Genomic DNA, 19,459 nt, shown 5'->3' with positions numbered 1-19,459 from the left:
GGCTTCAGTTGTTGCTTGCAGCTCTGTTTGATGTTTTTACGGCATCTTACGGCTCACACACCTTTCCAAGCACAGACTATGGGTGGGAAATAAGAAATACATTTGGCTTCCCGATCTTTCCTCTCCACTCTGCAACAACAGTATGTTTTACGTGCCGTTTTTCACACGTTTGTTCTGCAGATAGCACATCTTCAGAATGCTTCACAGTTAAAATTGCATCCCGTCAGCGTCTTTTTTGGCACAAGGGAAACAAAATGAACTTACAATTCTCCAAGCTTTTGTAGGACTGAAAAAGCGTGTTCGTGTATGTGGCTGATCCTGTTCTGCTGTAGAACACTGGAGAAAAGCAATAAATACAAAACAAAAAAAATACTTATTATCATACCTGTTGATCTACTTAGTCACATCTAATGAACTGTCAGCATTGAGTCCATTCATAAGCTTGTCACAATGTGAGAAACGGGAGGCTGATTTGCAGGCACATCACAACAAATCTGTCAAAATCATCTCGAAGCAAAAACTTTTGGATTGATTTAATTGGGTAAATATATACTTACAGAACTGTCAGCATACTGCATGAGCAGAATGAGACATTTCCAATGGTTTCAATTAGATTCCCCTCCAAATCCCTGCAAGGATGCACACACACAAAGGAATTATCAGACACACACTGCACACACACTGCGCACACACACACACACACACACACACACACACACACACACACACACACACACACACACACACACACACACACACACACGCACACACACACACACATCATTAAATGACATGTCAGCTTTTGATCTCTTGACATCCTACTTACAGCCAGTTCAATCTTGGCATTTCCCGACAGATGTCATCCAGCTTTGCCAAAGAGTTGTTCATCATAACCCTGTCAATCAGCGAGATGCAATGTGACAATGTGTACTGCACTTTTCAAAAAAGGAGCAACACTCGGATAAAAAAAACAAAAAAAAACCTCTTAAAACCACAACGTTGCGTAGACGATTGGACAAGGCCTCACATCAAAGTAAAGAACAGAAGAGAGACTCACAGCAAAACGAGGGAGTTCAGTCCGGAGAACGTCAAGGACGATATTTGATGGATATCGTTATTTTCTAGGATCCTAAAACAAATAACAGGAAATCCATTTTATCAGTATGAATTATTGATCACAAAAAACTGGACTTCTATGCCTACGGCAAATCAATATTTACAGAAAGCGTAATAATCCTAATATACTATGCATGCAGCTTTTTCGATTCTTTATCTTTCAGTGAAGCATAAACATACAACCACTCCAGCCTGTGCAGGTCCTGGAACACGCCCGGCACGAGGACGGATATCTTGTTGTAGCTCAGATATCTAGGAGAGGAAAGACGGGTTTGGTTCGGTCACCATGCTGAATGAACCGAGAGGAAAACTTGGAACCTTTTGCTTTTATTGCATCTGTAAGTCGTCCCGTACAGTCATAGTTCATACTTGTTTCTTCAGCTGATTTCTACTGGTAACTCCTTTAATGTACGCAAATATAATCTAATAGTTTGTTGCATTACTTGCCATTTAAATGTTATTGTCATAATTTGTTTTGAATGACACGAATGTGCACTATCCTGTTTATACTGTACATCTAGGAAAATACAAATAAACGGTCTGCACACCGTTGTTCCATTAAGTGCAACTTTTTTCTATCAAATCCACAAGTGACGTTTGGAGCAGATGCTCTTCTACAGACTTGGTGACATCAACAGATACGCCGTCTTTAAAGGCACGCTCTTGTCTCATGATAATACTACCCACACAAAACGCAGAACGCTGAGAAAAGCACATATATACATATGATGTATATATAGGTAAGAACCTCACAACTGCAAAGCATTCATATCAGAATCAGAATCAGAGTCTTTCAGTAGAATACAGGTGTATCCCTCCTCTCTAAATCATCTTCAGAGTATTCATATGACATGGTATCCAGGGCTGCAAACCCTGCAACTAACTTGCATCGTAAAAGCACAGACACAATCTCTACTACGTGGGGAATCTCACCACCCTACATCTCTTTAGAAGAGCCTCCCCACCTCGCGAGGAAAACCGGAAAAACCTGCGGTTCTCTTGGACGGCTTCAGAGAACTGTTCTACGGGGGGGAAGAGTGGATCACTGAGGCGGCTACACGGCGTGACAACATGTCTCAAAGTGAAAGTCAGAGCAGAGAGAAATCAAAAAGGAACCCTGACTCCAGGATGACCTGCTGTCAGTCAGCGCTCACCGGCGGGTGAAGAAACATCGGAACCTTTTAGATACAGATCTATCGCTGAAAAGGGATTTTAAAATGCCTTCTTGTGTTGTGCAGCACTAGTCCCGACTAGACAACCTGTGCAGTTTGCTGGTGAGAGCAGACTCCCCATGTAGCCTTACACTGTCCTGTCTGTAAGTATTGATATACAGCATTTCAGTCAGAAGGAATTGACTCAGCAGACGTTTACACGGGTCGATAGAAAAAAAAAAAGGAGCGTTCAGAGAATCCAAGCAGAGATCTCTCCTCCCCGAAACAAACGCACAAGATAGTCAAATCCACCGTAATAGAAAACGTACGAAATAAGGAGGCGGCTGGTTTAGTGTCTTATAAGTGTGGTGGACACTTGCACACCTACCTACCAAATGAATAGTGAGAAGTGATTTCATGACATACTATACCATGACTATTACCATGCCATAAAAAGATCCTTTAAGAAAAGTCTTGAGTTGAGGACGGCCCTAGAGTCTTTTTAGTCGACTAACACTCACACGGTTTTGTCTACAGGTCTGTACAAACTGAATTACCCCATGAAGAATCATGCAAAGGAACCAAAGATGTGCTCTTCATTTATATTTTTTTTGTGAAATAACGTCGCTCAGCATGAAAAAAAAAAAGAAGAACGACGAGATCAAAGCGACTCGTTAGACGACTAGTCGACTAAAAGAGGGCCGCCCCGAAAAACATCACAGAATATAGTTAAGAATAGTACGTCGTTCAAAATGTTACCATGTAATAGCACTACTCTAAGTACTTTATCACTGAATGGCCTGGGTCAGAAACATGAAGACACTTACAGTCTTGTTAGATTATAGAGTCCTCTGAACGCGTCAGGACTCACATCTCGAATTCTGTTGTGCTGCAGATATCTACGGAAGAAAAGCACAAAACGGTTTGTGAATCATTTGAAGTCCAAATACACACATGAAATAACCATTGAGCCTGTTGGGTTAATTAAAAGATACACACAAACAATGCTTGAAGTTGATTGAGTTGAATAGAACTTTGTTTACACAAAGAAATATTGTTAATTGGGGAATTCAGCCGAGCAGAGAGAAATTAGCATCCGATACCCGACCGTCATGGTCGGTGGAATACCCGGCGCCCTCGTTTAAAGCACACACTGCGAGTTCAACAAACCGCCGCTGAGAGCTGCGTTTCGACTCTCTGTGTATTTCACACACCTGGTGATTAATTCTGATGTTTATTTATGCACATCTCTGGGAAGTTGTTTTTTTTTCAATCAAATATTCAGAGCAGCCCGAGGGAGCCAAGCGGTTGCTGGCGGAGGACTGGGCGTTCCCTCCTGACGCCACACGGCAGCGGCAGCAGCATGAGGTTGATAAGCAATGCAAGCCGGCAATGAATGGGTCCATGCCGGGAAGAGAACAATCGCTTCATTCAAAGTTCCCAGTAGTCCTCGTAGCCGTATGCACTTATCAGCTTTGTAGTGAATCTCATTCGTTTCCGTTTTCACTTAAAAGGTCGGTAATCATCTGGGCTCTTTGGTATCAAACAAAGCAGGATGTGCTTCGGTGAATTATTGTCGTAGGCTCCCATGCATGCTACAAATACTTATTCATTACATATGGTGCTTCTCAGACCTAGACAGAAGACTAAAAGGACAATAAAAGAATAAAATACAATAAACAAATTACAATTAAAAGAATACATGGCATGTATTTGTATGCAATCCATAATTCATGGAACACTCACAGTTTCTTTAGGCTCTGGAACTGAGAGAATGTGTTTGCTTTCAGTTTCTGGAGCCGGTTCCTTTGTAGGGACCTGAAGGATGGAAAGAGGCTCAACGTCAGAATAACCAAATGAGGTTTACGCCACAAACAACGTCGAACACGATCCAGCACCGATGATCCGTTTTCTAATTAATGGAGCTTTTGAGCTTGTGGATCAAAAGCCCCATTCACTATTAAAATGATGAATAAAATCAACTCTCAATGGATACAAAGAGACAGCAGTGCAGTGCAGTACTCCCCCCTCCTCCCCCATTCCTCAAACTCACTTTCAAATCACGTTTTTATTTCCTAGGTCGACATCAAAGCATGTAAACATGTTCTGGTAAAACACAAAATACCTGAAAATGATGATATGTCCACTGCAAGGTAAATAAACTCCCTTTGACTTAAATAAGTCAGTCAGATATCAAATATTTAAAAACTTTAAATATATTCTCACATTTAGACAACACAGCAAATAAATAAAAACTAAATTACCCAGAGTCATTTACCAGAAAACCTACAAACACGGCACAACACGGCCTCCTGGTGTTCTTAATTCCATTTGATCGTCTCTCAGTGATTCAGCTGATGAACCAGTGGATTTATCTGTTGATTCCAAAGCTTTTAACGGATTAAAGGCCGATTAAAAGGCTCAACCCTTCAACACACTGCCTCGTCACACACTTGGAAGAGGGCAGTTCTGGGGCAAGGTAAGATTGTCTCACCGTTAACGCCGTCTCCTTGGGCTCAGCGTTCTCTGACGCTGGATTTCGTGGCCGTCTGACAGACGACTGTGGTCCATGTCTGTGGCATCACTTAAAGTACTCGCAGGAGTATCGGCAAACAAACAAACACACTTATGCTTTCATGGTACATGACCTCAGAGGCCTTTTTATTGTTTTGTCTCCTCCTCGGTGTTGTGATGAATTATACTCCGTGATTTGAGGGTTTAGGACTATTTGTTGGACGGAGCGAGACATTTGAAGACGACATCTCGTCCTGTCAGAGATTTTTTTTCACAATTTTTCGGACCAGAAAAGAAGCGGCAGATTAATCCCGCATGAAAATAACTAGCTGCAGCCCGTATAAACGCAACCAACTCCCCGACGATAAGGCGACCTGTATACACAAGACTTTGCATGCTTCAAGCCCTGCCTTTGGAAATCAGCTGACATGACAATAAGTTAGCGGTCCCAGTCGATCAGAGGACAATTAGAAAATACTAATAGTAGAGCAGCAACGTGCGGTGGAAGAAATATAGAGCAAAATCTAATGCAAAGTGTCCCTGGCTACCATGAGAGGCATATGTCAGTCATGGAGATATTATACGGGTTAATATCAGAGCCTTCAGTCGGTAATGTTGAGTGTCAGGTGCATCTAGACAGCAACCTGCAGAAAGACCTCGAGGAAGCCGTCAGAGAGACACAATGAAGACGTTTCTCACACACAACTGGGACACAACTTTTTAATTTAAAATATCCATAAGCATAAAACTAAAAACCGAGTACCTCTGATAACAAACTGGGCCGGAGGGCCCAAAGCTGTTGTGTGTAAACAACACAATGCATTGTGGAGCAGATAAATTGCTTTCTGGGAACTGATCAAGTAAACAACATTTTAATTATTGTTTTATTTGTTTTGTCATTTTTCTCTTTGGTTCTTCGAAGCACCCACTCTCTAAATATCTCCTTAAGATATTCATCTAATGGGAAAGAAGTTACGCCTTTATAAATTCAGTAACTTTTTTTGTGTGCAAACAGAATGCAAAGCACAGCAGCAACACTCCCATGAACACAAATAGCCGTAGTAGTAATAGTAGAAGCAATGATAGCGCCACCTTCACAACGTCGTACTTTACTAACTAATAAAATGTTAAATGGACAGCATTTAAATTGCACTTAGCGACCACTCGGAGCGCTTTACAACGATAGTGAACGGGTGAATGCTGGCTAACGCTTAACATGACCCCCCCTATTCCCACCGGGTATTTCGCACAATGAGGAAGAGTCAAGTTGCTTGTGAAAGTAACAAATAAAACACATTACATTGCCCGTCACTGGTGGGAGTCTGAACTCTTTTACAAAACGTATACGGTGGACAAAAGTCTCTACGTATAAAACACACTAAAGTCTTTGGTCAGCTGTGCTTTGAACTCACAATGAGAGACGTTCAGAGGTTCAGAGGGGAGACAAAGTGATGATTCTGTGCCAATGGCGAAGCAGACACTTTGTAAGAGATAATGAAAACAGGCCAATCTGCCTGGTGATTGCTTTGATATTCCAGGCCACATAAAAACAGCCTAAATTGCCCCATAAAGTCTGAAATGGGGTATTGTGTTTCCATCAAACATCGACAAACTCTGTAGTAACGACAGGGTTACATGTCCTCGTCTGCATGTTACAAAGTATTTTGTACCATTGTTCCAAATGAATTAAATATCTTGAAATATAAACTCGTGAAAAACGACTCTCCGGATGTAAGAAACCAAGTGTGTGAGGCTGGGCTCTCATGAGACTTCCAGGGCCAGACATTACTCAACAGCTGAACGTGAGGGGTTTGCATTCGTCACTATCGCCAGCGATTCATCTATAATTCTGGCTTCAAGTAAAATCCGGCTTGTCACACGCTGTGGCAGTCACAGCCAGGGATGGAGGCTGTCTGAAGATGGATTGAGCTTTAAGATACCGCAAAACTACTCACATCATGGTGACATTGATCGCCACCACTGGGATGTCTTGAAGCTCTGCGCCGTCACAGTCCAGCTCCAGGTCTCGGCACTGGCAGAGCTCAGGAATGACACCCAGCACTGGAGAAATGGAGGCGAGAGAGATATGGGGACATCAGAGGACACTTCAATCAACCGGTCATGAGACCGTCAAAGTGTCAAGACGTGAGCGGTTTGGCTGAACGCCAACCTCGTCCTGCTGGAAGAAGTCCTGAGATTAAAGCAGCAGAGTAAACAACGAAAGCAGAATTCAGTAAGAGTGACATGGAGGATACACACAGGTCGGAACCAGGTTTCTCACTATTGCATATTCCTGGTTTTATCTTTCATTAAATCCCAGTATGGGTATACAAGAAGTGATGAAATGAAGCAGATGAGATTATCTAACCAGGCATTCCTGAATCTAATGAATGCAAATGATCTTTGAGGACACAGACGTGCGTTAACCAAAATGCTTCACTTTGATTGGCAAACTTATTTTCCTTTGCGTAGATTATTACACATTTGAGACGATTCCCGTTTAACTCCCCTCCCAGCGAACTGGATGTTTTCAGAGTTACTATTGACTGAGGCCAGTAAATCAAATAGAAAAGGATCTGAATATCCTGAGTGGGTCCACACAACAGGGAAGGTCCAGGTGATTTTTTCATAGAGAGATATTGGCTGAAGAAAAACACAATTATTTGTAAACTCATTGCTCCAGGTGTGCCTACTTTCAAATAAACCCAATTTGACACTGGACTCATATTGCCCCTCTAAAAAAAAAGAAGATAATAAAACAAAATGACAAAAAACTTGTATTTGTAAGAATCTCGGGTAGTTTGGTGATGTAGTCTTGAAACATAAGAAGGCCCTCAATAACAGAGAAAAATAACAGAGACAAATAACAACCCCGGGTTCCTCTTCAGCACCGTCGTCAGGCTGACAGAGAGTATTCCTATAGACCTCAGTAGTAATGACTTCATGAACTTCTTTAATGATAAGAGTCTAACTATTAGAGACAAGATTAATAGTCTCCTGCCCTCAACCAGTACCGATCTATCCTCAAATATAGGAACCTCAGAAACTGCTGTAAACCCTGATATATATTAAGAAGACTTTTCTCCCCTCGACCAATCGACTGTAACAACTTCTGAGTCTAAAGCTCTGGTGAAAGCTTCCGAATGACCCATTTGCATCAGACAAAAGAACTTGTCTCTGTTCTCGTCTTGTTAGACCTCAGTGCTGCGTTGGACACCATTGACCACTACATCCTGTTACAGAGACTAGAACATTTGATTGGCATTAAAGGAGCCGCACTAAGTGGAAGCCGGAGTACCACAAGGTTCTGTGCTCGGCCCAATTTTATTCACCTTATATGTGCTTCCATTATGCAATACTATCAGAAAACACTCCATAAACTGTCCTTGTTATGCAGATGATACTCAATTATATCTATCAATCAAGCACGTGTTAAGGACTTAAAACCTGGATGACCTGCAACTTCCTGTTAAACTCAAGACAAAACTGATGTTATTCTACTCGGCCCAGCGCACTTCCAAAATCAATAATCAAATGATATAGTTTGTCTAGATGGCATCAGGCACCACCGTAAAGAACCTCTGATCAGGACGTGTCCTTTAGCTCCCAGACAAGACAACATTTCAAGGACTTTCACCTACGTAACATTTCAAAAAATCAGGCACATCCTGTCTCAAAGTTTGTTCATACATTTGTTACCTCTAGACTAGATTAGTGCAGTTCCTTATCATCAGGCTGCTCGTATGAGTCCCTTAAATCTCTGCAGCTCGTGTGCTAATAAAAAAAAAGAAAAGAAAAGAGATCATATTACTCTTGTATTAGCTTCTCTGCACTGGCTCCCTGTAAACCCAGAATCAAATTTAAAATCCCTTTCCTCACCTACAAAGCCCATATTGGTCAGGCACCATCACATCTTAAGGAGCTTATAGTACCATATCAGCCCACTAGAGAGCTACGCTCCCTGAATGCAGTCTCAAAAAAGTAGGACGGGAACCAGAGCCTTCAGTTATCAAGCTCCTCTTCTGTGGAACTAGCTTCTAGTTTCTGTCCGGCGGGGCAGACACACTCACCACATTTAGGCTTAAGACGTTCCTCTTTGATAACGCTCATAGTTAGGGATGCTCAGGTTGTGCCTTAGTCCAGCCCCTAGATATGCTGCTATAGGCCGAGCCTGCAGGGGGGACTTCCTAGGATACACTAAGCTCCTCTCTCCTCTCCTCTCCTCTCCTCCTGTATGAATTCATGTCCCATTAATGCACATTACTAACTTTGTTGTGCTTTCTCGCCTCGCAGGGTTCCGTGGATCGTGGTTATATGTGGACCGTGTTCTTGCCTCCTGCCGACAAACCCACTGTTACCATCATTATTATTATTATTATTATCAATTACATTCCTATTACGAGACCATTACTGCTTTAATCATAAACGATTCTACTGTATCCCCTGCTGCTGTTAATATTAGTAGTCCTAATTTTTCCATCACTATTCCGCCTACTACTCTCATGCATTGAACGTGTTGTAACTCTGTTGTTTTGTTCATTCTCTACCCCTGAGGTTCCTTCCTGTTTTTCTTTCTTCCTGTACCGATGCGAGGGTCCCGGGACAGAAGATGTCGTATGTGTACAGATGAGGCAGATTTGTGATTTTGGGCTTTACAAAATAAAATAAATTTAATTGAATAAAGCGAATAAACGTAAACCAGCAGTTTCAGACAGTCAAGATGACATTTTTTAAATTCTAAACGACATCTCTGTATCTTGAGTTCTGCGTTTTGTATTTGCCGGTGTGAGTTCTACTTTGCTAAACCTTATCTGAACATGTGTGGGAATTAGTTTTATCATATGGCAACCCCAGTGGGCGTTAATGCTTAACTCTGTTTTATTGTAAGGCAGAACCTCGTAAAAGCTCCAACATCAGCTTCCTGAACAACAATCTGAGAGTTCCTGGAAACAACAACAGAAGAGAGGACGTCCTTGTGACTGAATACTGTTGCAGTGTCCGTTTGAAGTTCTTTGAAACTGCAAGGGTTGTGCGGTCATGTCGCACATCTACTCCAGCATTGCTTGTTTCTAACCTTGCTATGCTTTCCCTACCTAACGTTACGAATCATACCGCCATGAAGACACGTCCCCGCAGGATGTATCGGACATATCTAACGAGTCTCTCGCCTGAAAGAAGCTGATAAAAAAAACACAACAATAGGTCCACAACAATGATTCCCACATCGACCAGTTTGGTAGTCAACATGCATAGAAGGGTGACTGTAAAACAGGTTTTTATAATAGCTTTTTTTTTTTGTGAATATGCTATAAATACGTAAAGTATTTCAATCAAGGGACAGACTTGGCCTCCTTTGGTTTTGAAATATCTAAACACCGGCTGTCACAGTGGAATTAAAAAAGCCACCGTCACACCAACAGAGATGATTAAAAGAGACAATTTACAACCCTGACTCTATTTTCTGCTCCTAAAGTTACAATTCATGGCAAAAGAGAATATATATATAAACACACACATATTCGTTCACATATCCCACTCTTTTGATTGGGTCATAAAACGCGTTGCTCAAACTCTTTTCCAGCGTAACCCGGTCTTACCGTCTGTAGGTTTGGATCGTCTGTGAATAGATTGACAAAAGGAGGGACTTCCTATAACAAAGCTTAAAGTCTTAATCTGCAAAAGATTCAAAATGGATTTGACAAGTAGCAGAGATTCCAGTTTTAGCTTTGCTTTCTTTACATTTAAAAAAAGAGAGAAGTTCTGAGCTCCCTGCTGCGATTCATCGTTGGTGCAAAATGTAATCGTTGACTCCTTGTTTACGATGATGGATTAACTTATTTCTGCACGACTGTATCGTCAAAGCTGTTTGCAACTGAATTTGGGGGAGATGAGTCTGAAAGGATTAGTTAAACAGTCAATTAACTTTTAAGGGATGGAAGATATAAAACACAATGTTTATCACACTGACATTGTCCTTTAATTTGTTTTTAATTATTTTTTGGACACCAGTTTGATTTACATGCATGTCGTTAAGATATTGTGAATACCCACATCTAGGACGATCAGCAGCCTTTATATACATGTCGTTGGTTTTTTATTTTATCACGTTTCATCTGAAGCTCCGTGATGAGAGCACAACGCATCCACCGGCCAAAACCAAGTCACTGTGACACCATCCCTCACCGGCTTCCCACCCACCAAGTGCATGTGATTATGCACCAGCGCTGTTAACCTCAGCAGCAGCTGGTGATAAAAACCCAGACCGCTTTAGGCTCCGGCGCTGCCCACGAGTTCCTTTAAAGAGAAAACAATCTGTAACACAGCAGCGATGACAACGAAAGGAACAAAAATCAAAGAGCAATGACACATACAAGAATATATATATATATATATATATATATATATATATATATATATATATATATATACTTATATACATGAGCACAAACAGACTACCAGTACTTACGGCACACATTGGACTTGGTCCCAGTGTTGTAGCTGGGCATTCCAAAATAGTTGTCGAAAAGATTGGGCCACCCGTTATTATCTCCTGGAGAAGAAAAACAGACAAAGACGGCGATTTACAACCCATCATTTTTCCATCAACACATAGCATAATTGGATGCCGTCCAAATGTCCCTCTCACGCTGTTGTGATTCACAGAACGACCTTCACTTCGCCACAAAAGGCGAGATGGATGTTCTGTTGCTTTGTGATGGCTGGGGACATATGCGGTAGCACACATTTATTCTGATGTTTATTTGTACAGGGATAGGTGTGCAGCATAATTCAATGCCCCACACACACACACACACACACACACACACACACACACACACACACACACACACACACACACACACACACACACACACACACAGAATTTCTCTTTCAACTCCCGCTGGATGCTCTGTACGTTCCTGAGCACAAAGCCAAAGTGTTAGCCCTGCACATGCAGTACGATGAGCAGCTGTGGATGACAAACAGGGGTTAGAATCGCCGACACATCTAACGCAATGTAGACTAGTCTATATCAAATAAATGACACGTAAGAAAAGGACTCGACGTTGTGGAGGTGCGGATAAAAGTGGCAACTTACAAACGTGATGTTTGACGCGAGCAGAAAGTTGCTACTCCAGCGGCTGTAACATGTAGCTGAGAGAGAGTTATGATCTTTTCTTTCCTTTCCAAGGTCAAGGATGAACTTACAACCTCAACGTTAAATGTCTGTCCCAAAGCTTTGGATTGAAAAATGAATTAAGCGTTTAATCTCTTGAGTAACTGATGCACGCTGTTTACTTTCCTCAACACATCCCTTGATCTGAACCGCACCAGAACTACGCGGACACTACGAGAAGGACCATCCTGCAGAGAAACCATTTCAAACTCGAGGTGTGCTGCTTCCAGGACAGTGCAGAAGCGACTCAGCTTCCCGCTTCAATCCCTGTGAGACTTTGATGCAGCGTTTGAGGCGGTCCGACCAAAACCCTTTACTCTGCCCCGGCAGCCTCGTCTCACACGCACACACACACACACACACACACACACACACACACACACACCCGAGTCCACATTCCAGAGACGACTCCTCACAAGTGATTTTCCAACTATCCGTCAATTTTCTTCAAACCCTGGTGCTTTACGGTAACTTTCAACTTCAGCCGGGAGCTAATCCTTTAAGTCACTGTGCTGCTTGAGTCTCAGGTAACCGTCGTTTCATCTTCACGGGCCAGCCGCTTCACAAAGCCTCTGCCGTATCAAATGTGTTACTATCATACATATATAGTGGAAGTTAATGTGTAAGCAGGTTAAAAATGACTAAACCTGAAAAACTTGCTCAAATTTAAGATAAAGAGGAATTTTCCTTGAGCGATATATCAACCACAGCGATACTGACAATCATTAGAGTGCTAATCAGACTCTAGTGTGACCTGCAAGAAGGGCTTCACCTTTTTCCATTACCGAGGATCTTGCGGAATGGATAAATAATTCCATATTAAATGTACTTAATGACCTCATCATTACAGTTTCATTCAGTCCTACATTCATTCAGTGGTATGACACATTCAGATTCAGTGCTCATGGTGAAATTCTAAGAAATAACCCCCAACAGTCATGTGAAATAACTTACAATGAGGGTGTATTGATCTCAAGACACACACACACACACACACACACACCTTATACAAAAGGTGATGCAGAGTCCACATGATCCGCATGCCAATTGTGCAACGTAGTGAAGCTCAAGGAGGGGACGGGATTTCATGGCAATCCCTCCAAAACTCACAACCGCCTCACGGTGGCACTAAAGGAAAAGTCAGAGGATGACCAAAGTCCTCATCAGTTATCGTCTGTAATAACTAAAAGTCTGCGTCAATGTTCTCATTGAAACTCTCATGCTGGAGGAGCCTCTTTACGCCACAGATGATTTCCACCTCTGTTATTACACATCACAGGAGTTTAGACTCGAGCACCTCGAGATCCAAGTTCCCGTGTCTCGCTTGCCTTAAGTGGCTATTCTCATTCCGGCGCCAAGCCGCTCTTATCCTTGTTGCTCCTGCGATGTTGAACACAGGGTATACACACACACACACACACACACACACACACACACACACACACACACACACACACACACACACACACACACACACACACACACACACGTTTGGCGATTCATGTTGAATATAAAGAAAGCTGATCATAATGAATCAGCAGGTACCTTCTAAAGCATGGACATGCATTTAATGTTGGGGGTTTGGGGAATTTGGAACTCAGTGGACAAACAACAGAACAACATGCACTCTAGTTTATTGTGTGGTTTATGTAGCAGCAGTATTATCGTTTAGTCGTCCATAGCGGCTCGTCTGTGGGAGCAACCCAACCCAAATATCTCATAAGTATCTCATGAGAAGATATATAAATAGCCCGATATTTCCGCCTCGGCATTTTGTGTGTCATTTATAGAACGTGGGGTTAAAGTTGTAAAACAGCTTTTTGCGCATCACTTAACGACGCCACCTCGTTACCGTGAAACATACGCGGTTAGGTCCAGGCAAACAACACCGCTTCGTTAGGTTTAGTAAAATCATGATTGGGCTTCAAAAAACTACGTCAACTAAGTAAAATAACGTAAACAACACAACATAAGTACGGAAACAACAAATCCCATCGACCCTCTTACCGGCCCACTATTAACGGTCTCTCTCGCGGATTTTTTTACTGCATCGCATGTTGAGATCGCCTCATAGTTACGCATTCATTGCAAAACTAAATGACCTATTTTCTGTGATCAAACCCACAGTGGTGGAACCCTGCCCTCTCACTCACTGTGCATTCATGTTTAACGTTTCACAATTAGGCGAGCAGCAGAACTTTAAAAAAAAAAAAAGAAAAAAAAAGGAGATTCACCGCAGTGTGGATGTGAAATGCAAATCCCACGAAGCACAGTTGCCTTCAATTATGCACTCCATCAGTGGTGATGAAAAGACAGCGCTCCTGGCACCAATTGATAAGCTTCCCATGCATGCGTGTGTGTGTGTGTGTGTGTGTGTGTGTGTGTGTGTGTGTGTGTGTGTTTGTGTTTGTGTTTGGATAAAGGACACACCAGTTTCAAACACTGACCGAATTGAGAGACATAAAACTCTAATTGACTCTAATTAAATCTGCTTTTTGGACATAGTCAAAAGTAGTGGGAGGGAAACGATAACGATAAGGGCGTTTGCATGTTCTCTGCCTGCATGAGTTTTGCTCATGGCGCTCCGGTTTGTGTTAAGCTGTGCCCAATTTGCCTCTATGAACCCAGAAGCCTCAAATGAATTCAGAGGCGAGTACACTATTGATTGACAAGATGGCGTGTTTATGTGCTGGTTTATTATCTTTAATAATAATAATAATGTTGTCACGGCTAATTGGACTCCATTTCCTGATGTCTTTGAAGCACATCTTTTAAATATGAGTTCTTGTTCCCAGCTCCCTGGACATCATATTGACTTTCATATTGATTGGTGTTGTTCATTAATGAGTCTCCATTTATCTCTGCATCTTGGTTATACATACAGTTTCATTAATGCAAGCTATGATGGAAACTGCTATGATAAATGGATCCCTATGCTGCATGAAAGATTGCATTAAAAAAGGTTCTTTTTATGGATTCGGTTAATCTTGCTCGGATGGAAGCAGCGTTTGTTATTTTGTCAGTCACAGTAGAGTTTTCTGCGTTTGAAGTGTATTAAATGACAATGTGAAAATGTGAAATGGGTGACTCGTGGTCCTGAACCTGGAGAGAATGATCTCATGAATCTGCAGCTCCTCTCAGCTTTACAGCGAGTTTCATTTTGTTTAGCCGTCCCGCCCACGAGTTTACAGTTTTTGGTTCACTCCCACCGCTCCCACGGCGTAACTTAAAGCTCTTAAAAACCTGCTGGACACAATACGCCGCACCAAACAGCAGACTAACAGTTAACGGGGGAACATCACGGGGTATTCAGCAGCTGAAGAGCCAGATGTTTCCCTCAAGACTGTTGCAGTCGCGTACTGAAAGGAGCCTCGACTTAAAAGCTGCACGATGCAAGCTTTAAAATGAACTTAAAAAATACATTTCTGCTTGCTATCCCGATCCCTGAAATGAGCGGCCTCTTATGTTTCCTCTCTGATTCAAACTCTGTCATGTTTACAAGTACTAAATCAGACACAAACAGATTGCCAGACGGGTTCCATTTAACCCTCAGTGGGTTGTTGTTTGGACACTGATGTCACCTCAGTGAGTCGTTAAAGCTCCCATGAGGTGGTTTCATCACTTCCTTAATGATGATGAGTTTCCTGTTGAAACAGGACTGAAAACCTCAGGGGTGAAGTACAGTATTCACACTTAAGCTACGGAGGTGTTTTGATATAACATGACACTGATCACACCCAGTCGAGCCAGGAAGTAGAGTGGACACAAACATCAAGTTTACACAAGACAACAGACATACAATGGAAAGCTTATTATTGACTGCACAGCAAAAGGAATTATCCAAAGTTTACAGGAGTATGAGTCACACCAGTCACTGGAAAGAAGAGGAGGGCTACGAGAAGAACCCTTCACCAAATGATCAAGTATGTGCCAACAAGCACCGAGGCAACAGACAGGAAAGGTCTAAAAAGCTCACAACAGCTTGAAGATCTCTCATCTCATCTCATCTTCAACCTCTTATCCGTGGATCGGGTCTCGGGGGGTCAACAGCTCCAGCAGGTGGACCCCAAACTTCCCTTTCCCGGTGCCACATCAGCTCAGCTCTGACTGGGGGGGATCCCGAGGCGCTCCCAGGACCAGTTTGGAGATATATAGTCCCTCCACCTGGTCCTGGGCCTCCCTCGGGGTCTCCTCCCAGCCGGTCGTGCCTGGAACACCTCCCTAGGAGAGGCATCCTCACCAGATGCCCGAAACCACCTCGACTGGCTCCTTTCCACGCTAAAGGAGCAGCGGCTCTACTCCGAGTCCCTCACGGACGACCGAACTTCTCCCCCTATCTCTGAGGGAGACGCCCGCCGCCCTCCTGAGGAAACACATCTCGGCCGCTTGTACCCCGCGATCTGATTCTTTCGGTCGTGACTGTTGGTAAGATACAACTGAGAAATAAACAAAACAGGAGAGAAGTAGTGTTCTTCAAATGCAACAATTCATCAGACCATACAGACTTCTTTTGTTCTCACGTAACCTTTAATCCAATTAAGAGCACGACCGAGCTGCTAACGCTAGCCTAAACTGTGACACCGTCATAATGAGGAAATACAACACAGTGAACGCTCTAGTCACGAATGTGTAAACCCACAAACTGCATGTACGGTATGTACGTCGTGCTAATTGAGCTGAAATGTAATCCTCCTATCGTCGGTAGTTCAGTAGATACCCACACGATAATGTTTGCTACTTGCGTTGGAGCGTTTATCCCAGTCGATGCACTTCTGCTCATGTGTTTTTGGTGTTGGACCTGCTGTGCTTCGTTACGACTGGACAATCACCGAGGGGAGGGTTTGAGCCAATTGCATCATAACAAGACAAAGACCTAATAAGCAGAAAGTTTGAATATTTTTTGGGGTTGTTTTTACGATCTATTTGTTAGTCTTCAAAAAATTGTTTGTCTGGAAGAAATCTACATTTATGAAAGCCATGCGTGGTTAAGACACCACACACAGGAAATCTAGCTTTTTGCTCACTGCCACGCAATGCATTGAAATATTATATTTAGTTTATATCATTTTCAGCCAACAGTGTAATTAGAGGGGAAGAAAACCATCACTGTGATTCCACGGTTTGATTAACCATGAAAGAGAAACGATCAGAATTTCACTGAGTCACTTTGAAGTTTGCCTTCAAAAAGGCAGATCAATTTGTGACTCATTATATCATTGTAATGACAGACATAAGTTAAACAGCACAAAACGACTGATGCGCAATGAAACCAATATTTGAAAAATGGATGCCGTCATTGAAGTTCAGAGATCAAATTGCCACGGTGACACAAAGGGAGGAGGAGGAGGGGGAGGGAACATTGTGATGTAGCCTGAACACTATTTGAAGTCAAACTCAAAGAGAGAGACATGAAATGCCTGCACACACACACACACACACACACACACACACACACACACACACACACACACACACACACACACACACACACACACAGGACTGAGAGAAATAATTAATTTCTTCCTGATAACAAACCCCAAACCTTTCCACCATCTGTCAGTGACTTGAACAAGGTGGAGGAAGGCATCACGCTGCTCCGTGGGCCGGGACACATTGTTGTGAATGTACTGAAATGAGCCCACTTCAGATCCATCAAAAGAGTTGAGAAACACAGTTTGATCTCAAACAGCAGGTCTGACCTAGAAGCATCCTAAACAAGGCATCAGCGCTGTGTTATGACCTGGATCCTCTTAGCAGGAACTACCTGGGATGCCAAGTTAGAATAGTTAGGTAGTTGGTAGGACGGAACATCAGCAGTGTCGGGGGGAGGGCTAGGAGGATGACCGCAACCATTTCTTATCGCGATTGTCCGGTTTTCTAGGAAGAGTTCTGGTTTTCTCAAGGGCAAACAGGTGACGCATGCAGCTGTGATGACACAAGTTCTCATTTTCTCTCTATCCTAGCAAACGCTCTGCAGCAGAATGTAACTCACAGTGCAGGAGAGAGGAATAACTCCTCTTCTGGCAGAGGCGAGTGAGAGCACTTACATCTTTGATAGCCAACGCATTCACAACCTTATCTTGGGAAAGCCTCATTTTCTCCGTTGGCTGTTCTATTACACGCAAATCGCTGCAGGAGGAAGCCTTCATGAACGCTACGCTGCAACAAGAGTAAGAAACAGTTGGATTAATCAATTCTCAGGAAACACATCATCCACCTTAAGTCTGGGATGTTCATTTCAAAAGGATCACCACTTCACAATGGGCTTGAAATGAAAAAAAGTTGACCCTGAACGTCTTTTCCTCATTCTTCAACGAATCTGATCTTCTCAAGGAGGATTAACCTGTAAAGACCAGTGTCACACCAGCGCGCTGAACCTCCGGCATCACGGTTCAGCTCGTAAAAGGAATTTAGTTTGGAACAAATAAACAGCGGGTGTTTGCAAAGATTGACATAAAGAGAGCAGGTTTTGCACTTAAGCCCCTTTCACACATCAAGCTTAATCCAGAAATGTTCCTGAATTGATCCATTCCTGGTCATGTTTACAATGGAGTTTATAGGACACAAAATGGACAAAATTTCATACGGCACAGCATCTGTTTGGAGCAGTGCAAGAAGAGGTTTTGAAAATTGGGAATTGTGCGGGTCCCCCATGTGACGGCAATGCACCAAGGAACGCAGCAAAAACAAGGGCAGGGAAGCTAGTTAACGAATGCATTCTGGTGAGTAACACTTGATATATATATATATTATATATAACCACAATGAAGCTCCACAGGGCATCTTCATTACTAACATGATTACTTTAGTGAAGAAAGACCTTTAAACAATTCATTACAGAAATGAGCGAGTGGGACTTTGCCTCATTTTTCGTAATTAAACATTCATCACTGATCAATAAGTGCTCTTTTCATTTGGCGCTACAACCACAGCTCATATCAAGGCTGACTAAGAGCATCGGCGTTCTGTTAACATGAGCTAATGAGAGGCTGCTGTTGACGGCAACATCGGCTTATTGAGCAGAAGCCCGTTTAATGAGGCAACGGTGAATTTTAATCAAATAGCACGTTGGCCTTTGTGACGCTACAACCCAGGGGGCAACGCAACTCTGTGGCTTTAAAATGAAACAAACACATGAGCACGCTACGGAGACGAAGGAGGAGACTTCAGCTGATCAACGGCCTCTCAAAGTGTTGGCCATTTTGTTGTCAAGCAGCATTTAACTCGTTTGAGAAAAGCATGCTCTTCTGATATGGAAACCTTTTCTCAGGTTTTATCATTTCTCATCTTTCTCTGGTCTAGTTTGTAGCATCTTGAGGCAACTGGCGCTGAGGTTGCAGATTGCAAACAACTGAAACTTCTCTCCCGTGCGCCAAGCAGGAAGGGGAACCGAACGGCACCATCTGGAGCCGGTGTTCGGTTTGTCGGTTCAGAAACACGGCGGCCGTACGTCGGTATAAACGTCTCATTCTAATGTAGCGAAAACACGACTCATTTTCAG

General features: G+C 42.7%; 1 protein-coding gene across 2 annotated transcripts in view; it reads right to left on the bottom strand.

Moving 5' to 3' along the window:
* Positions 1–19,459, bottom strand: part of rxfp1 (relaxin family peptide receptor 1) — a 46,382-nt gene that overhangs the window by 10,916 nt on the left and 16,007 nt on the right. For both annotated transcript variants that reach the window (XM_068715215.1, XM_068715216.1), the window contains exons 3-11: positions 11,248–11,331; positions 6,737–6,842; positions 4,014–4,085; positions 3,095–3,166; positions 1,297–1,368; positions 1,058–1,129; positions 827–895; positions 558–629; positions 265–336 (exon numbers count right to left, since the gene is read on the bottom strand). In XM_068715215.1, the coding sequence (XP_068571316.1) occupies positions 265–336; positions 558–629; positions 827–895; positions 1,058–1,129; positions 1,297–1,368; positions 3,095–3,166; positions 4,014–4,085; positions 6,737–6,842; positions 11,248–11,331 (691 nt within the window). The remainder of the gene's footprint in view (positions 1–264; positions 337–557; positions 630–826; positions 896–1,057; positions 1,130–1,296; positions 1,369–3,094; positions 3,167–4,013; positions 4,086–6,736; positions 6,843–11,247; positions 11,332–19,459) is intronic.

The sequence above is a fragment of the Cebidichthys violaceus genome, unplaced genomic scaffold (assembly GCF_023349555.1).
Source record: "Cebidichthys violaceus isolate CVI_PGR_0920_01 unplaced genomic scaffold, fCebVio1.0.p SCAF_2, whole genome shotgun sequence".
NCBI classification, from domain to species: domain Eukaryota; kingdom Metazoa; phylum Chordata; class Actinopteri; order Perciformes; family Stichaeidae; genus Cebidichthys; species Cebidichthys violaceus.
The sequence above is the reverse complement of the archived record's forward strand: the minus strand, read 5'-3'. Positions and strand labels throughout refer to the sequence as shown.